The 21347-nt window shown below is 35.4% G+C and overlaps 1 protein-coding gene across 1 annotated transcript in view; it reads left to right on the top strand.

The window, feature by feature from the left end:
* The window catches only part of LOC134854592 (uncharacterized), a 343397-nt gene extending 330450 nt beyond the window's left edge, over positions 1 to 12947 (top strand). The window contains exons 2-5 of the mRNA XM_063870914.1: positions 4607 to 4698; positions 4939 to 4980; positions 9495 to 9641; positions 12381 to 12947. Coding sequence (XP_063726984.1) covers positions 4614 to 4698; positions 4939 to 4980; positions 9495 to 9641; positions 12381 to 12628 — 522 coding nt within the window. The 5' untranslated portion in view covers positions 4607 to 4613 and the 3' untranslated portion in view covers positions 12629 to 12947. The remainder of the gene's footprint in view (positions 1 to 4606; positions 4699 to 4938; positions 4981 to 9494; positions 9642 to 12380) is intronic.
* The last annotated feature ends 8400 nt before the right edge of the window (positions 12948 to 21347 follow it).

Here is a 21347-nt window from a genome sequence, read left to right as displayed (position 1 = left end):
TTTTGGGCTATATGACTCGGCTGATTTGTTTTGAGGTCAATTCAAGTGCACTTTCTAAAAAGGAAGGAAAGTTGTGCGCTCATCAACCGCCAAGGTAGAAATGTTGCGAAAAATCTGATTTGATCAAAATTTATCGAAAATGTCCAATGTGGACTTCAATTCATCGGTTTTCTAGCCAATTTTCTCAAAGTGGTTTAGTTTCTATCTCCAAATTGTCTATCATTAAAGATTCCTGAGCTTCAAGATCATAAAATGTAATGTACACTGCTCCACGTTAATTTCTGTTGGCTATAGTTTGAGAGAAAAGTTTTCACGCCGATTTTTCTATTTTATGGTTTGATTTTTTTTGTAGCTGTAACTTCAAACACGATTCGAGGCTTCCAGCAACTTCAAACAAATTCGAGGCTTGTTGAACTCATATAAAATGACACAACGAGAAGCCCGAGTTCCAGTTTTAAATGCGAGGTGTTACATTTTATTTTGCGCGCAAATAATCTTACAAAATTGGAACACTTTTTGATCAAATGTTCTCAGATTGGGTCACAAATAAAAAGTCTCAATGATGAAATTCTTGAAATTGAAAGGTTTGTAGCGTGTGATACTTTTATTGGATCAATGAAAATTGAAATTGAAGAAAAGTTTTTATTTCCTTGTTTATTGTTGCTTTCCAACTGTTTTTTTAAATGTTGAGATACATTGGGCTAAACGAACTTCAGATAGAACAAAATTAAGCGCGCTTTAATGTTTCGATTTTGGAATAAGAAAAGGAATACTCTCACTCGTGCGGCTTTCTTCTCTAGACAGCTTTCAACTTTTGAACGAGCTATTTTTGACGGAATTTTTATGCAATCTGAAAAATATTGATTTACTGAGCTGAAAATTGAAAAGAAGTATGTTTGTGATAATGTTTCGCAAAGTGATGGGTATTAAGGGTTTGGCTAGTTTGGTATAGTTAATGCGCGCTTTTTATTTTGACTCGTGGCCTCAACAGTCATATAATACAGGTCTAAATCATTCCAAATTGGCTTGCGAAAAATTAAGTGGTCAAAAGGACGCGTTTCTATGTGAGAAACCTATCACTTTTTAGATGCAGAGTTGACTTATCTTTTTACTTTTGTTCGTAACTAAACGCAATTAAAATCAACAAGACTGTTTCTATCAGGGCGGAGTTTTTTATGCTTTGTGTTCTATTAAAGAATGAAAAAAATTTGAAAAAATGTCGAGTTTTTTTTTAAATCATCCGCCTCTCCCGCCATATAAATTACAAAGTGATAAATTTCGCCGCTCTTAGTTTCGTAGTAAATATGAAAAAAAGCCTGCTGCAACTACTTTGGAATGATTTTTAAGATGGAAAAATTTCTATTTTACATATCGCGCGTTAATTGTCCCAATTTGACCATTTTGGCTACCTTAAAACCCCTATAATTTTTCAAAAAATGATCACAAAGTGGAATGACTTTAAAGTTAAGCTTAAGACAACAATGATTTTTGGATGATATAAAAACCTACCCCGAGCTTAAATTTTCCGTCACTTTCTTCGAAAGAAATCGGAACAATACTAAATCAACGCCAGATTGCACGAATTGGGTCGTCAAAAAATGTTAAAATTTATTCAATAATAAAATCACATAAAACCCTTCGGAACATGGTCTGATTTTTCTCAAAAAGAAGCTAAAATTGTTTTTTCTAATAATTTCACTGTTTGTTTTTTTTGCTAGGGTTTTACAACGGGAGGTTTTATCCCGTTAGCAAGTTTTCGCAAATCAGGTCATTCTTATCGTGAGCCAAATTGAACTACAAGTCAGTTTGAGCAATTTTACAATTTGAGATTCCATCGTATTCGAAAGTTGCTTCTTGTGATGGCTGTCAAAGTTTCTAGAATTAGCCAATTAATGCTCAGAAATTCTTCTCTAGACAGCTTTCAACTTTTGAACGAGCTATTTTTGACGGAATTTTTATGCAATCTGAAAAATATTGATTTACTGAGCTGAAAATTGAAAAGAAGTATGTTTGTGATAATGTTTCGCAAAGTGATGGGTATTAAGGGTTTGGCTAGTTTGGTATAGTTAATGCGCGCTTTTTATTTTGACTCGTGGCCTCAACAGTCATATAATACAGTTCTAAATCATTCCAAATTGGCTTGCGAAAAATTAAGTGGTCAAAAGGACGCGTTTCTATGTGAGAAACCTATCACTTTTTAGATGCAGAGTTGACTTATCTTTTTACTTTTGTTCGTAACTAAACGCAATTAAAATCAACAAGACTGTTTCTATCAGGGCGGAGTTTTTTATGCTTTGTGTTCTATTAAAGAATGAAAAAAATTTGAAAAAATGTCGAGTTTTTTTTTAAATCATCCGCCTCTCCCGCCATATAAATTACAAAGTGATAAATTTCGCCGCTCTTAATTTCGTAGTAATTATGAGAAAGAGCCTGCTGCAACTACTTTGGAATGATTTTTAAGATGGAACAATTTCTATTTTACATATCGCGCGTTAATTGTCCCAATTTGACCATTTTGGCTACCTTAAAACCCCTATAATTTTTCAAAAAATGATCACAAAGTGGAATGACTTTAAAGTTAATCTTAAGACAACAATGATTTTTGGATGATATAAAAAACTACCCCGAGCTTAAATATTCCGTCACTTTCTTCGAAAGAAATCGGAACAATACTAAATCAACGCCAGATTGCGCGAATTGGGTAGTCAAACAATGTTAAAATTTATTCAATAATAAAATCACATAAAACCCTTCGGAACATGGTCTGATTTTTCTCAAAAAAAAGCTAAAATTGTTTTTTCTAATAATTTCACTGTTTGTTTTTTTTGCTAGGGTTTTACAACGGGAGGTTTTATCCCGTTAGCAAGTTTTCGCAAATCAGGTCATTCTTATCGTGAGCCAAATTGAACTACAAGTCAGTTTGAGCAATTTTACAATTTGAGATTCCATCGTATTCGAAAGTTGCTTCTTGTGATGGCTGTCAAAGGCACTGTGGTGCAGTTTTTAGTCCATGCTACATGTTTTGGCTAAACTATATTGCGAGTTGTTCATGCGATTAATTTTTTTGGCTAAAAAGTTAACGAGAGCTTCATCTTTGTTGATTTAAAAACTAGCAGTTTTATGCTCCAGTTGTAATAACATAGAAATTTGTAAATAATGATTCAGCTTGATTAGCTGACTGAGATTGTGACATATTTTGAAATCGGCTTTTCAAAAATTAGTCGAGTTTTTGATTGATTTATAACAGCTTTTACAAATTTGTAAGAACTTGATATTGCTTTGTTATCGAACCTTAGCAACTTCCACACCCGTTTTCACTTGGCCTGAACGTAATGCGGTTGCCTTTGCAACCTATGGTCGGGGGTTCGAGGCCCATCCGGACCCTGTTTTTTTGTCGGAAATGAAAGTTTTTTCCGGGAAATTTGATTAGGACTATAGTTTGTCGGCATTTGTTTTTTGGCTTAGTTGACATGAGGATTTTTATTTACGCTGTAAGCAGTTTTGGTTGTTGTCTAAAGTGGCGTTGATTAGTTCCTGTAGTTTGTTAAATACTATCTAAAATACTGACTGGTATATTTTAGTTTTTTTTGTTTTTCGCCTAGAGTTTTTTCTGCCTAAATTCGACTTCTGTTTTGTCGGTTTAATGAATTTATTTTGATTCCGTTTAAGAGCAAAAAACAATTCTTTTTGTTTTAATTAAATAAGGTTAGTTGTAGCATAAAATTTAGAAGTTCAACCTTTTTAATCCCTCAAAGTTTTTTTATGACAATTTCTTTTGGCATTTTTTTTTTGCTTTTTGGATCAATGGTCATGTTAACACGTGTTGTTGGCTTAGTGAACTCTCGGAGAAAAACTAAAAGCTTGTTTAATATGAGTAGTTGTGTTTCTCGTTTTTTTTTTGAAGTTGAATTTTTCATTGTATCACAAGTTTTATCTGGTGTAATCTATAGAGTTCGACTGAAGGTTGTTTTCAGAGATCGAATATGGCGGACCCTGAGCTGATGAAAGACCCCAAACTTCAATCTTTCATTTCCAAAGCAAGTCAGATGGAACAATTCAACTCAATAGTCCAAGAAATGACCTCTAAATGCTGGGACACATGTGTAGCAGATACTAAAATGTCAACTAGTTTCGCCTCAAAAACAGAATCTTGTTTAGAAAACTGCGTAGAGAGATTTGTAGATGCCAACAAAGTTATTGTGGAGCATATAAGTAGCAAGGCACAGCCAGGGTTGGGAGGCGGCGGATCTTCGTTTCAGTAGCCGGAAAAAAGTTTCTGTTGATGTTCGTTTCCCTATGACCTGACTTGCCAATCTTGATTGCATCCTAGAGATAATGAAACTGTTGCCTATTTTTACAATCAATCAAATGGCTAGTTGATGAAAATTTGATATCTATTGATAAGAAATTGAATTTTTGGAATTTATTTTTTACTTTTTTTCAAAATTTAAATCAAAAACATTTCTTGCATTTAATTAACTCATTTAATTTGACGAATTTTCGCCGCATGGAGTATTGAAGTTACCGCTTGAAATAAATTAAAGCAGATCCATTGTCACAAATGCTTAAAAGAAATTTCATGAAATCTCGATCTTATTTTCAGTTTGAGCTTAATGGCATCTGATGTCGGAAATCTGACAGATGACCAACTCAGGGCTGAGCTGTTATCTCTAAATGTCACTGTTGGCCCCATAATAGGTACAATGAACAGTTTTTTCTAAAATTGCTGAATTCTATTCATATATTTTAAAAAATGTTTAAAGTACACATTTATGGGGTTTGGGATAATGTTTTTTTTTTCTGAATCATGAGAAGTCGCCATCTCTGAATAACTTAAAAAACTGGACGCTTTTTTGAGATAATGTTTCTAAGAAGTAAGCAACTACGAATAGCTGTACGTTTCATCTCTAAGTTTTTAAATTGAGTGTTTTGTTCTAGCAACCACGCGTTCTTTGTATGAAAAGAAGTTACTTCAGCTCCGTAAGTAGATTTTTTTGTTTGTAGTATTTGAATATTTGAAACAATTGTAAATCTGAAGGTACAGTATCGGACAATTTTAGACATTGGTCAAATCCGTCTAGCTAGCGGTACTTTGTGAAACGAGGAAAGTTTCTAGAATTAGCCAATCAATGCTCAGAAATTAAAATTCGAAAGAATGTAGCGATAAGTTCAGTCAGTTTGAAGGGCGTTGATTGTTTGAGATTTTTTGCGCGTTCGGTCCTTCGAGCATGAGAATACCCCCCTCCCTCCCGCATTCAAGTTTCAACTAAGGTAAAACTAAAAGAGACTTTCACGGTTTTTAGAGAGTTGAGATTGAATTCACCGCCATTCATTATTGAATTCGCCGCCATTTAAAGTTATTTCGAATAATCACAACTCTATTCGCTCTCTTGGGTTGCGTAGCAATAAGTAGACAACCGCGTTTTCATACCAGTCAGTAAATAGACAAATACTTTATATAATAAGTTCAAAATTAACAAGGATAGCCGGTTATTTTTCAAGTAGCACAGAATGTTCCGACCATGGTCTTTAGAAAACTACGGTTTAGAAAGTTTTTTTTTCAAATAAGAGTAGTTCTTTTCTGCATGGGGTGATAAAAGAGTAGAGCTTACAAAAGCGTTCGACACTGTTGATTACTAAGTTTTTAGAAAACTAAGGTTTTGAAAGTTTTTTTTTCCAAATTAGAGTAGTTGTTTTCTGCATGGGGTGATAAAAGGATTTGACGCATAATTTAGGCATATTATACAGTCAAAGAAATATAGACAAGTTGGACAAAAGTTTTTGGAAATTTTTGGTTTTATATTACTTGCTTAAAGTTAAGTTTTTAAATTAGGCTTAATTCAGCTTGTAAGCCTGCTCGCTTGCTTTGTTCGCTCGAATTAAGATAAAAATGGAAATTTTGAAACCGGTTTTTCTCGTTATTTGGAAAGTTTGTTGGAAATTTTTTAATGTGGTTCGAATTACGAATGAAAGGGTTTTAATATGATATATTGCTCAACCCAGCCCGATCATTATTTGTGTTACTTGATTTTGCGTAGAAAATAAAAAGGCAAAAAAAACTCTAAATAACACTGAATACAAGTTCCTCGCCATTTTCAATCGTCGGAACATTAATTTATACTTATTACCCTTGCAATAGTGTAGGGTATTGCAACAGGGTAATAATCTATGTCAAATTTTGTTCAGAATGGTCAATTTAGTAATTACCCATTTCTAAGTTCCTATTAATGTACCTTGTTATAAATTAGTAGTTTATAATTATTACGCTTGCGATAAGGAAGGGTAACAGATAGAATTTTTCAAATAAGACATAGTCAAATTTTGTTGAGAGTAATTAACTTGGTATATTAATATAAACTTGGAAATGAGTATCACTAAGTTTATATTAATATACCATGTAGAAAAGCTTGTGACAAAAATCAAAAAAAAAATTTTGAGAGAAGACTTGTAAGCGAGAGCCATACAAAAAGTTTTTGTAGAGAATTAAAATACAATGGTTTTGAAAGCATTTCACCTCCAAGAAGTTAATCAAGTAATTAAAAGATGACGAGATAAAAACAGCCTTGATAGTTACAACCAAAGTACTAGCCTAATAAAAAAAATTGTCCGGTTATGTCTGAGTGCTGAATTGTCTTTTTAATCAATATGTAGAGTTATCATATTATCTTCAATATTTAATAATGACACGTTGTCAGATTGCGGTAATTTCAGACCTATATATCTTCTTCTTTTATGGGGAAGGTTTTCAAAAAATTGAATCACATTCGCTTGGGAAGTTTTCTGAATAAATTTGATGTAATAACAGCATGTCAGTACGGATTTCGAAATAAAAAGAGCACAGTTGATGCTATCTTGGAACTCACTGAATAAATAGTAGAGAACTTAAAAGACAATTTTGGCTGCGTGTCTTCGTCAAAAGAGCTTACGAAAGCGTTCGACACTTGATCACAAAATCTTACTGGAAAAAAAACCTTTATGGTTTACGAGGTAAAGTGTTAATCTTTTGAGGTCATTCCTTGAGAACTGTCAACAGTACGTTAGTTATGACAAGTTGTCACCGGACACTATCAAAACAATCAATTATGGTGTCAACAATTTTCAGTGTTGGGTTCTTTGTTGTTTTTGCTATACATAATTGATTTGCAAAATTAGTACTGTTTGCTGATGGTTGCGCATTGTATACAACAACTTAACTGGAAATCAGCAGCAGGTGAAATTGTTAAAAAGAATGTTAAAAGGTTTTTTGGAGAATAAGCTCACCATAAACCAGGATGTAACAGGAAGACTTTTTCTAACCATAAATCCAATAAGTACTTAGGGCTAGTAATTGATGAAAAATTAAATTTCAAATTCGGTAAAACTTTGAAAAGGGCAGCTTAACCTTGCTCGATGATCTATCAACTCAGATATTATAGTGCTCAAGATATATGAAACGTATATTCAACTAATATATCAATAAAGTGTACTGATCTATGGCACAGCTTATAAGACGGACTTTAAAAAATTAGAAAGCCAGCAAAGACTTGTGTGGAGGACATGTTTTAGAATTAAAAATGGGACAGTCTGAAACATATTCGGGAGAAACATAAACCTGTCTGATGTGGGAGTTTTATGTATATGAACTGTTCAAACTCATAGTTAAAATCATGAGACCATCATGTGGAAATGAAAAACTTCATAAATACATAAGTGAACGGGAGAAAACAGATACTATCAAAACAGGCAAATTAAGAAAAAAACTTCGCAGCGGAAAAAAGCTCATAAGAGTAAGGAAGAAGTTCAAAAATAGGGTTCGTTTTTTATATGAACAGTTTGTGCAATTGGATAAAGATATTCTTCTTGAAGCGTTTCCAATGAATCTCTGGACTCATTTTTTTCATAAAAACATCTATATTTGAGACAACGAACCTTTTTAAATTTATGTATATTATAGTAAATTGTTATAGTTTTTTTGGTCGTCTCATTTTAATTGTTAGACAACACCCAAAAAAGTTTTTGCCGTGATTTTTTTCTTTTTTTTAATTTTTGAGATTTGAAGAATTTTTGCGGTCTTTTTTGAGTACTGTCTATGTAAACTAACTGTTAAAAAAAGTAGGCTTATAGGTCTTGCTCATGTAGATTTCACCCGAAAGGCTGATGCCTTTTTTGTATTCTCCCGAGCTGGAATTTATTGTAAACCTACAATTTCTTGAAAATATTATTATTTTTTATCGCCTACATCTTGGATGTACTACATGTTTAGGGATGGTAATTGATTTTTAAGTGGTCCATTCAAGTTTTGTTTTGTTCTCGAAAAATGTTTGGATCATTAACAGTTTATTGGGTGTCGGACTTAATTCTGTCGACTTTTTCATCTGTTTTTTTTTTTAGTTTTAGTAAATGTTTTGAACTGAATTAGCCTCAAATTTGACTTTTTGTGCATAAGCTTAAAATCAACATCTCTGACTTTTTTAAAACCAAAAAATTTAAAGTTTTTGGTTGTTTTTGACAGAATAGATTGGTTCAAAATTGCCATGTTTATCAAAGATTTTTGGTGAAGATAGTTACGCCTGCGTTTATAAAGCGTTATCAAATCGAACCTTGTTTTTTTGGGTTAACAATAGTTTAACTCAAACATCTAAGTCATTTTTAACTCTGATTCATATGGAGTCAAAGTCAAGCATTAATGTGGCGAAGAGTTTATACAGTTGTCTATAAAGACAAAGTTTAAGGGTTTGAATCCGGTGAGGACCTGTTGTTTTGTCAATGCAAATTTTTCTATGCGTCAAAAGTATTTGTCAGGCTTCTATTTTTCTGCTTGTTTTCGTCGTTTTTTTGTGCCACAGCGCCAAATTTGTCCACAGTTTTGGCCATCTTACTTAAATTCAAAACCATTTTAATGTCTTACGGTTTTCGGCATATAATTTAGTTCTTAGAAGTTTTGCTGTTTTTGTTTGCTCATGATGTTTTTTAAAATCTTTGAGAGTTGTTTTCTAATAGTTTTAAGGAGTGTTCTTTACATTTAATACAGTGATAATGTTTATGCTTGACGACAAATCCCGGAAGTTCGATTCCAGTCGGGACCTGTGTTTTCGGTCCTTGTGTCTGCTTGTTTTTTGTCGGCTGAAGTCACGCAGAAAAATTCGGTTTATTGTTAGCATTTTGAATGCTCTTTGTTAAGTTTCTAATGGTGCGGGTAATTTTGTTTCCAAAATTTTTCGTCCCTTTTGCAATCATTGTAACTTTCTTTTTCAAAATTAAAATTTTTTTTTTGAGGTTTTTTTTTATTTTTGATTTGTCTTTCAATTTGCTTGTAGCCATAGTCATTCATATTTGTATCCCAAAAGTCGCGAAGCTGAGGGTTGCCTCTTCAATTTTATTTTCTTATTTTTTTTTTGCTTATCTCGATTTTGATTGGTTAGGTTACTATAGTATTTGTCTACTTACTGACAAATATGAATATCCGATTGTCTTCTTACAGACCGGACTCCGTACTATGGGCCCCGTTTTTTTAGGAAGTACAACCGGTGTAAAATCTAACCTTACATGTGCTTCTTCTTTGTCTGACGATGAACTGAAGCGAAGGCTGAGTCATTTCGGAGTCACTGTTGGTCCGATTAATGAAGCTACGAGGAGTGTCTACCAGACTAAACTGAAGCAATGTTAGTTCAATCAACTATTCCCTCTCATAATACTCTCCAACTAGCTTTCTCTTTTTCCTCTGACATCTATATAAAATTTGTAATAACCGTTTAAAAAAATTTTTCTAAGTTATTTATTACCTTGCCATAAGCAAGGGTATTGCAATCGGATACTAGACTTTTTTCCCGTAAATGATTTTGTTCACAGAATGGTAAAAATGGTTGGATAAATTTAGACTCAGTTCATAATTAAATTAGGCAGCTTGCGATAGTTAAAGTATTAGTACGAACCTTCTTTTTTTTCTAACCTATCTAGCAAAAAAAGTGTTCATCGAAAATGGTCATAAAAATTGCATAGCATCTGGTCTCTGTTTTTTTTGTGGCTAGTGTTTGTTGTCAATTAAGCCTATGTGGCGGAGTGGTTAGAGTGTGAGATTCATAATCTCTAGGGCGCAGTAGACCGAAGGGTCGAATCCGAGACGTAGACAATTTTTTTTTACTAATTCGAGGCTTATTTCTATTTTTTTATTGCACTTTATAGAGCTACTTTTTGTCGTGTTCTAATTTTTGTGAAGTGCAGTTCGCCTCTGGGTAAGTTCATATTTATTTGCGTCTCCGGCACTTGGTCTGGAGGTAAGGAATTCGCCTGGCAAAGGTCTTGGATTCGAATCTGACAGGACCTGTTTTTTTTTCAAACGGGAAATTGTCGGCTAATTGTTTGTCTGCTTATGTTTTGTCAGCTTAGTTTTCACATCGTACAATTGTTTTTTTTTGCTGTACGCAAGTTATATTGTGGTTGTTTTTTTCTGATTTGATTTTTTCCGATAACTATAATTTTACTAACTTCGATTTCATATATTTTCTTTGTTTTGTTTTTGTTTCACTTAAAAACTTTTTTCTGTCCAATTGATTTCGACTCATTTATCTCGGCTTAGTGATCTGTTTTTGAGAAGGGCTCTTTTTCCTTTTCCCCCACTTTTTAAAAAGGGGTTTTTTTATTTTTCATTTCTTGATAGAGGATTATAAGTTAAAATATCAGACAGAATACATTCAAATAGGTCTTTTCGTTGGTTTCTTTGTCGCCACATAAATTCACATACGTAGCTAATCTAGCATTGAACAATAAGTTCCCCACCTTTTCCTGTTTCTTGATCTAGCTACATTCCACATACTTTCAACTTTGTTTGTACATGCTCCAGTTTTTGGATCCTTGAAGTTGTGACTGTGGTTTACAGTCAGATGACTGAATTCCTTTTCCGGTATTTGATCAATTTTTGAAGAACTCCTCCATTCGTCAGAAATTATCTGAGTTCCTTTTTGAATTGATGATTCAATAATTGGAATCAAATTTTCCTTCGTTCGGTCAGACACGGCATATAGAAAAGATTCACCCGTTTCCCTAAAAATTCCGCCAAAAACCCATTGCTCTTTGACAGCATGGCCTGGATTATATTTTCTTTTTGTAAAAAGACTCTGATCTATCTAAACAGTTTTTTCAACTCCGCCAATTTTAATGGGAAATTTTAATGGGAGTAGTCAACAATGCTTGTGCACATACCTCTCTTAAGTAGCTGTTCCAATCGACAATCGTTTCTGTAGAAGATATTTCTATTTTTTTTTGGCAAAATGCAATAGTTGTGTACTCATTCGCCCAACAGTAAATGAATAGAGTGAAATTGCTGTATGACAAATGTGCACCATGAAACCAGGTGCCGCTTTTTAATTGGGACTGATGTCTGCACTTTTTCGTGTTGCAACGCCATCTATCTTCTTTATCAGTCAAATGTAATTTCATCACAGATCCAAATTTAATACAGCATCTATCTGCATGTAACAATCCTTTCTCAGTTAGAAAGTTGATAGCGTCAGTTTTATCTTGTACAAAATTGTTCAGCTTTATCAAATTCAAAAGGTGGAGTGGAAAAAAATGTAACTTCCGGTCACTTCCGGTTTCTTAGACAACGTTCGTTTGAAAATAGGATTCATGTTTGAGGCTAATTAGAATAAATAAAACTCAATTTTGAAATTTTGCGTAGCAAAATTTTAGTTAGAAACAGGTGGGGGGGAAGGAAAAAGAGCCTTGAGAAGTTCAACGAAAATATGTTCTTATACTCCTCTTTGGATTGCACAAAATGCTAAATTAAGTTTCGGTCTTTATGAAATCGGCTTAAGTGCATCATATGGCGTCTTTCGACAAGCGAAAAAAGCTCTGTGTGTGTGTGTTTTGAGGTTGAGGGGGATTTAATAACTTTTTAATAGTCATTTATTTTTGTGCTTTTTTCCGGCTTCGCAAGTTTCGGCCAACGATAAAAAAATAATCGGCTTAGTGACCTTATATTGTTGCATTTGACAAGCAAAGAAAGTTATGTGTGTTTGTATGTTGACGGTGAGTGCGACTTAATAATTCGTTTTGATAGATCTATTTTTTTGACATTTCCGATTATTTTTTCGACTTAGCGGCTTTTTGTTTTGTATCTAAGATCGTTTAGTGTGTCTGGTTTGTTAAAATGGGTATCTGGAACTCATACTAGTTGGTAACTCTTTTCAGTTATTAATACGTAGATCTTTGAGGGTGAGTGGCCAATTAAATCATCTACTGTGATGGTGGCTAATGGTAGTTATTACGATCCGACCAAAATTTTTTAACTGTTTGGTAGGACAATTAAATTTTTTTGGTCGGATCGTAATAACTACCATTAGCGACCAACAATTCGTAATAAGTATCAGGTGTGATTGAATATAACCAAAAAATTGTTTTAGTGACTGCAAATAATCAACATACGGCGTCAAACATATCCGCACCACAAAACCAGCCAGCTCAAGTGAAATCATCTCGCAGATGCAATTCCAGATTGAAAACTAGCTCGGCACAGACTGACAGTTACAACACTTCAGATGAAGAAGATGAATTTCAGCGGAGTCCATGTATGGATTGGGAGCAGGCTCCAATACCTCTGAATCCTACTGGCGGGTTTTCATTTCCAATGCACGGAGCGAAGAGTACATAGCTACGCATAAGCAATTTTATAACCTGAAAGTTTTTAAAGGGTTCCTTAGGAAGATATAAAAGGTTCTAGAGGTTTCCTGATCTCATTGGTGCTTCGTTTCTAAAATCACCATAAAGTCTTTTATTTTGAAATAATGTTAAATTTCTCGAGCTTTATGTGGAGTTTAAATAAATATAGTTTATTTTCAAATTGATTAAGTTTGATAGTAAAGTTTATTCGAAAACCGAATCTAAAATCTCATTTTTTGTCACTGTGGATTGATATGAATGTCTGCCACTTCAGATGTGAGTTCACGTTTTCAAAAGCTCTATATCTGTCTATTATATATTTAAAATAGTGAGCATGCGAGCATAGTGTATTAGTATGAACCTTCTTTTTTCCAACCTAGCTCGCAAAGAAAAGTTGTCATTTGGTGGCACTTATGCTATAATAACGATCGGTAGCATTAGAATTTTCATAGCATCTGTTGTCTGCTTTATTTGTGGCTAGTGTTTCTGATTTATGAAGCGTCCGTCGTTGAGTGGTTATTGCGTGAGACTCCCAATCTCCAATCTCTAGGTCGCGGACAGAATTCGAGAGGTTGCCGATGTTTTAGTAATTCGAGCCTTTTTTTCTTTATTGCACTTTATAGAGCTCCTTTTTGTCGTGTTCTCGTTAGTGTGTGCGAAGCGCAACCTCTATGTTTTATGTTGTATCGATCCGCTTGGCCTCTGTGTTCTCAAATTGACATCATTCGAGACAAGCACCTGAAATTTTTGCACCGCAGCAAGTATTGGCTATTTGCCAGCATTGCGTTTCAAAATAAATTCCAACAACCATGAGTTGCTTAATTCCTGTAGTTGGGTTTTTTCATGGTACTCTCAGGATTTGCAAATTTTTCCTTCAAATATGACTGTTCAAATCCTTTTGTATTCCGAAATATATGACTTTTCTTAGAAAAAAATTCAGTCAAAGATTTTTGCAAGTTCAAGTTTGATATTCCACACCTTGTAGTTGGGTGCTTTCAGGATACCCTCAGGGTTTGCAAAAATCTCGCCGCCAAATTTACCTGATAAATTAATTTAAGTTTTAGAGATGTGACGTTTTTTATGATTTTTAAAAATCTTTCAAAGAATTTAGATATAAAAAATTCAAAACTCAAATTCCCATCATTTACTGAGGGTAATTTCAGCGTTGCATGTCCTGCCTCCAGATTTGAGTGTTGAAATATTTTCCTTTTCTGAGATAAGTTGTTTTCTATGGTTGTTTCAAAATTTTTCAGAAAACTTAGATTTAAAAAGTTTCACGAAGTTTGAAATTATCAACACTATAGTTGGGTGCTGTGTCAAGGTACTCTCAGGAGGTCGGACTGGCTACGATGAAATGGATGACATTGCCCCTTCCCCACTGATGGTCCTGCTTTGAACAGGACCGGGCATAAAAATGAGCTAATTGACTCCAAACATGTCTGCTCCAAATATGACTGCTCAACGCCTTTTACTTTCCTAGTGTAAAAGTTTCCAAGTGTTAAATTTGAAAAAAAATCAATTTTCAAAGTAGCAAGTACTTTTGGTGGTGAGATGTCAGGCTATTCCCAGCAATTGCAGATGTGGACTTTTTCCTAACGTTATCGCATTTTTGGGGTTTTGTTTCAGTTTAAAATACGAAGATCTGAAACCTTTTTAGTTTTAAAAAACCCTCAAAATTGAAATGATTTGAAAAATGCACTTTTGGATGCCCCTGTCTATTGTTATGGTTGCCTTCATTTCATGATTTTTTTCACATATTTTATATACAAGCGTTTTTCAAGCATACAAGCATTATATACAAGCATTTTTAAACTTGCGATTGCCATTGTCTAATGATCAGGTACTGGGCTTTTCCCCTGTGAACAACGCTACTTTCTGTTCTTGTCATTTTTGAGCAAGAGTCTTTCGGTTTTTTTGAATAAAAGCTTTTTCCGTCATACATTTTTCAAGTTTTGCGTGCCTTGTGTTTGGTGTATTTGATACTGAAAATGATTTCTGTTTTTCCTCGATTGACCACCTTGGCTAAATTTGGAAGTAATGACGAGAAGTTGGCTGACATGCTCGTTTTTTGTGATTTTAACAACCTGTGCAATAACCTAGTATTGTAATAAGGGTTTTTTGTTGACCTCAAATATGGCCCTCTAAATTGTCTGAAAAGAAAGCTTGACAAATAAGAAATAACCCAAACTTCTCTACCGGCATTCTGGATTTCTATCGACTTAGATGCCGATTTTTGCAGAAAAATTGACAAGAAATTGATAATTGAGTTGTATCTCTTTCAATCATTTTTTACGCTAGAGAACTTAAGTGAGCGTATTGTAAAAGTATTGGTGGCACGTTTACTCCTTTTTGATAGCTTGTTCTTTGGCAATCGAATAGTAATAAGCTAACACAGTTGATGCATTTTTAATTCAGCAAATGAACCGGAAAAAAACTATTTGTTTCAAACAACATAACAATCATATAAACTTGATTTCAGTTTTCTAACTCAATATATCTCGAATTTTTTTTGAAATGAATAATTTATACATAATGTAGATTTATGCTTTCCAAATTATTACAGGCAAAGTTAATGTGGATGCCTTCAGACTGTTATATTCCAAATTATTACTTGCAAAATTGTGTTTGGTTTTTTGTGGCCAGTTTTGCTGCATCGCATTGGCTATTTATTAGCATATGTAGCTGTTTCATTTGTGACTAGTTTTTGCCGATTGTTAATCATTCGTGACGGAGAGTGCAGGGCGTGAGACTCTAATTCACTAGATCTCAGGTTCGAGTCCGATACTGACGAAAGTTATTCTAATTCCAAGCTTATTTACCCTTGCGATAAGCAAGTGTGTTGCTTGCAACAAGCAACTTAATCGAATGGAAAACGGAATGGAAATTAATAACCGCCAAAAAACTGATTTAAACCAACAAAAATTGTTTCAAATGTTTGATTTAATCTGCGCGGGACTTTTCATCTTTATATGTAATGTAATTTTATATCGAATTATCCAAATTTTCAAAACAGCTTGTAAAATTGATCCACAATAAGAAGCAGCAGTTGGGTGAGCCTTGTGACTCTGGTTTAGACAGATAGAGACCGGATCAGGGCTCATTGCACAAACTCAACGAGTAAAAAAAATTGCGAATATTGCGATACAACGTTTTAGAGTTCTTGTATTGTAATGCTAGCATTGAATACTCGCTGCAGGCACACGCCAAAAACCCATTGAAGTTATATTGACATTTGCAAGAATTTTCTTCATAAATAAAAGATGTTCAACTTCATTGTCTTGGTATACACAATGAAGCAGGTATAAGCTGTTCCCCTCCCTCTGATATACAGTCATATCAATCGTTGAATCAAAGTTAAAGTAAAATCTCAGCTACGTCAAGCTGAGTTGGTCCGCTATTGAAAAGTTTTAGGCTTCGGCGAGAAAATATTGATCCGCGTCGACCCGGACACAACGAACCAAGAACTACTAACCATTAACCACTAACCACGAACCATGAGTGATACCAACGTCCAGTGCGATCTACGAAGCTTCGCGAACGAGCCAGGCGATGTACGATCAGTTGCGAACGAGCAACCAGGTCAGAGCAATGCGAACGAGCAGAGCGATCAACCAGCTGTTGTGAGCGCGCAACATGGACGAAACGATCAGTCAGGACGAACATACCTGAAGTTAGTTCACTCCAGAAGTGGTCACAAGACTTGCATTTCTAAGCATAGGGATCGAATAAACTCAATCCGATCGTCCTATCCAGTGACTGATCTTGCTGGCTTGCGAATTTCTCTTGCTGTCATAAGAGAGACCCTCACATCGATCAGTGAAAAGGATCGATTGATAGAGGACGTTGTACCAGACGAACGTCTGCAAGCCGAGCTTGAAACGGCTTGTGAGCTCAGAGCGGAGGTACGAAAATTCATTCAGCAGACGAAAGATTTCTTGGAAGATCAGCAAGCGTCTTCCAGAGGATCGACAAGAGAAGCGAACGGGCTTCATATAATGTTCTCACCAAGATCAAGTCAGATCAAGTTGCCGAAGATAGATCTTCCCTCCTTCAGTGGGAAGTATACAGAGTGGACGAGCTTCATCGATCAGTTCGATTCTGCAGTACATGGAAACCCAAACCTCCAAAACGCTAAGAAGTTGAACTACCTCAAGTCTTCACTTCGAGGAGAAGCACACGAAGTGCTGTGTTGAACTACCCGATTTTGAAAACCGAAGATGGAACAAGCCTCAGGAAGCTTTTGGAGTGTTTTCGCGAAAACGTGGCTGCATTAGAAGTGCAAGGCTGTAATACTCAAGACTGGGATCCAATACTGGTTCATGTAATTGAGCAGAAAATGGATCCGGAAAGCCAAAAGCAATGGCAGCTTCACAGCCCAGGCGAAACTACACGACCTTGACGATTTCATTAGTGCGCGAGCGAGGGCACTAGAAGCAGTGAAGTCATCAATCACTTTACAGAAACCAACAACTCGAATTGAAGCACATGCTGATGTCCAAAGTAAAATCGACCGAAGGCAATCGTATGGAGCAACAACTGTGGACGAGCAATCAATGTGTGTTTTGTGGAGCACTTCACACTGTAACTGCATGTAACGAGTTCGAGAAGTTGAAAGTACATACACGGAAAGACGAAGTGACTTCCAAACGCCCATGCTTTAATTGTTTGCGCCCAGGGCATATTGTAACGAAATACCCAAGCACGCACAATTGTAAACAGTGTGGAAAAAGACACCATTCTTCTTCACGTGGACAATCAGCACAGGGAACAACAGATTACAACTGAGAGAAACGCTGTAAACGATTGTCATACGAGTGGAAACAACCTGTGTACTGCCATTAGTGCTACGGAACCTGACAAAATGGCCCTACTTGGAACTAGCAGGATACCGCTGTTCAACCATCACAGACAGGAAATCATTTGCCGTGCCTTGATAGACAATGGATCGCAGTTGAACTTCGTCAGTGAAAGCTTCGTACGACGCAATAGATTGCCTCTCAAATCAGTCAACCAAACAGTGAAACAAGTTGGAACAGCACCCCCATTGGAGACGAGAGGTCTTGCTCCGATAACTTTGTCATTGCCTGGAGAAGACACACTAAGAGCAGATTTCTTCATCATGCCCCAAGTCACATCAGATCTACCAGCAGACGATGTGGATGTACGCAAGCATAACCATCCATCTCGATATGCACTGGCGGTTCCAGATTTCGACAAAAGAGGACGAATTGATCTTCTATGTGGTGTTGAACTGGCAAACGAGCTCAGCGCTGGTAAACGGATACGAGAAGGAACTCTCACCTTGGATGAATCAATTTTTGGCTGGATTGTGAGTGGATCAGTACAGTTACTAAGCAGGCGCAAGGATGATAGAGTTTTGCAAGCAATTTTTGTCAGTTAGGAGTCTGATGTGGTCATAAGTCGCTTTTGGACAGTTGATGACTTGCCTTCGAACCGAAGCCCTCGATCAAAGGCAGAAGAGTTTGTTGAGGATCACTTCGAAAAAACAACTATAACTGAGCCAGATGGTTGATACTCTGTTATTTTGCCTTTCGAGACAAACGTTGGAACCTTCGGCGAGTGCAGAGCCAATGCACTCAAACCATTCTTCAGTCTGGAACGCAAACTTAAGCTGGATGTGGTTTTATACACTCAGTATCGAGACTTGCTCAAAGAGTTCCGAGACATGGGTCACCTAGAAGAACTCTTTGAAATTTTCTGGAAGCGTTGGAGCAAGGAGTATTTGTCTTCTCTGCATCCTCGGGAAGGAGTGGACTTCAAAACAACGACTTCAAAACCGCAAGGGGCTGCTGCGTCCGGCCTTGCATAAAACTAAGCAAATTCTCAGTCAGTGTTGAATGAACTTGGCTCATTCAAGGTGGGCGGCAATGTTGCTTGCAACAAGCAACTTAATCGAATGGAAAACGGAATGGAAATTAATAACCGCCAAAAAACTGATTTAAACCAACAAAAATTGTTTCAAATGTTTGATTTAATCTGCGCGGGATTTTTCATCTTTATATGTAATATAATTTTATGTCGAATTATCCAAATTTTCAAAACAGCTTGTAAAATTGATCCACATTAAGAAGCAGCAGTTGGGTGAGCCTTGTGACTCTGGTTTAGACAGATAGAGACCGTATCAGGGCTCATTGCACAAACTCAACGAGTAAAAAAATTGCGAATATTGCGATACAACGTTTTAGAGTTCTTGTATTGTAATGCTAGCATTGAATACTCGCTGCAGGCACACGCCAAAAAGCCATTGAAGTTATATTGACATATGCAAGAATTTTCTTGATAAATAAAAGATGTTCAACTTCATTGTCTTGGTATACACAATGAAGCAGGTATAAGCTGTTCCCCTCCCTCTGATATACAGTCATATCAATCGTTGAATCAAAGTTGAAGTAAAATCTCAGCTACTTCAAGCTGAGTTGGTCCGCTATTGAAAAGTTTTAGGCTTCAGCGAGAAACCAAAGTGTATTGCAATCGGGTACTAGACTTATTTTCACATAAACAATTTTGTCCATGGGATGATCTCCAATTTCAAAATCTCCCTGTTCAGCACGTTGCTCTCTGAAATGCAACAGTCGTCTCTCTGTTGGAAACTGCAACAGACATATTTTGAATATGCGTCCTATTTGAAATCTGCTTTTTGTGTTGGTTGTAACTTTACCAACTTGTATTTTTTCTCAGTCATTTTAAGTTTCGGCTTATAGTGTTTCGGATTATTGTTCTCATATTGCGTCCTGTAATAGGCAAAAAAATTGTGTACGTCTGTGTGTAATGAAGGGGATGGAATTTTAACAATTTTCGCAGTGTTCGCATTACTTCGTAGTTGGGTTCGCATTACTTCGTAGCAGTAAATTCCCAACCCTGTAGTTGGGTGCTGTCAGAGTACTTTCAAGGATTGCGAAACTTGCCTCCAAATATGACTGAACAAATCCTTGTAGTTTTCGAGATATGACCTGTTTTATGCTTTCGCTTTTCAGTTAACTAAATTTACAAAATAATTTTCAAAACGAAAGCTTAAATTTAAACTTTTTTAAAATTTGAAATTCTTAACCCTAGAGTTGGGGGCTGTCAGAGTAACTTCGGGGGTTTCGAGTTTTCCCTTTAAATATGACTGCTCAAATCTTGACAGTTTTCAAGATGTGACAACTTTTCTGGTTTTCAAAAAATGTATCTTTTTTTTTCGAAATTTTCTTTGAAGTTTCTCAAGATTTGAATTTTCTCAACGCTGTAGTTGGGTACTGTAAGACTACACTAGGAGTTGCAGATCTTGCGTCTAAATGCGACTGCTCACTTGCTTTTAGTTTCCGAGATTTGACGTTTTTTAGTTCATTTTAAATTGTTTCAATGAACTTAAGTATAACTTCACAAATTTTTATGGTTTTTCTAAATTTTAATTAGAAAATTTGACTGAAAACTTTACAAGTTTTGTGATTATGAACCCTGTAATTGGGTGCTGTTAGGGTACATTAAAAGGATGCAGATATTATTTCCAATAAAAGTTTTTTTTTTCTGAATTGTTAAAAACTCGAAGCACCGGAGGTGCGTTACATGCTAGTTACATTTAATTTCTTCATATTATTACTGCTCCATAGACTGCTCAATAAATTGAGGCATGTTAGTTGGTAAATTTCTTGTTTTTTCGAATTGACTTGTTATGCTAATGCGTCATAATTGGCGTGCTTCACTTGAGAAATTTTGAAGACTCAAAGTTTTACTCATTCAGTTTTTCCCAGTTGCGTTATCGGTCATATTTTTGCTTGTGTATGCGAAGTGCAACTTCGCCTCTGTGTAGCAATTGGCTTAAACTCAATTAACTTACTTGCTCTGGCACATATCCTAAATTTAAAATTCAAATTATACTGGAACGGCCCTGAAGTTGTTATAATTTGTCACAGACTGGCAGCTTGTGGTATCTTTTTGTTCCGCAAATGATGTGAATATTACTTTCACCTCTGCGTATCAACTGTTAAAGTCTCTTTAATCTCAACCAGCTTTACGAAAGTTAGCGTTCATCGATAAACCAAACTCAGGTTAATAGTTGCTTTCAAACCACTAAAAGATTTGATTAGTTAAGGTTAGCTAAAAATAGCAGAAAATTTGTTAAAAACCGCCATTGGTTTGCTTTGATCTGCAGCCGAGGAGCTATTCCACAATTGATTAAATATTTACGCGAGTAGATCTTTGGTTTCAATGATATATAAAACTTTCTGCGCTAAAATATACCATTAATTTAAGGTGAAGCGGGTGCCGAAAAAAAGTATATGCTTGTTCCGAAAAATTAATCCAAACAGTGCCCGAAATGGTGTCTATCTTCTGAAAAACTCGCATCGATCGTGTATTATTCATTTCACTGCTCAAAACTTGCCGGGATTTGCAATTAACAACATTAAAATGATTACTTTTTATAATTGTTTGATTTGATAAACCCAGCAGACCGTGGACTAAGGATGATTTTTATGCTGTTCTCTCCATCCAATCTTCAAACATTTTTTTCTCATTTTTTGTGCATATCATCATCTTTGTGCATATCATATCATATATATCGTAAAGAATGTTCACATAGGCTCTCGTATGTCGATATATTCTCTTATGTCGTTATGCTTATGGCTATTGTATCAGTCAGTTTTCTATGTATAGAGGCTAAATGTTAGTATTGATTGAACTCAATGTACCTATGGTCATAAACTAGTCAA

Source organism: Symsagittifera roscoffensis, chromosome 9, assembly GCF_963678635.1.
Source record: "Symsagittifera roscoffensis chromosome 9, txSymRosc1.1, whole genome shotgun sequence".
Classification (NCBI taxonomy): Eukaryota; Metazoa; Xenacoelomorpha; order Acoela; family Convolutidae; genus Symsagittifera; species Symsagittifera roscoffensis.
The sequence above is the reverse complement of the archived record's forward strand: the minus strand, read 5'-3'. Positions and strand labels throughout refer to the sequence as shown.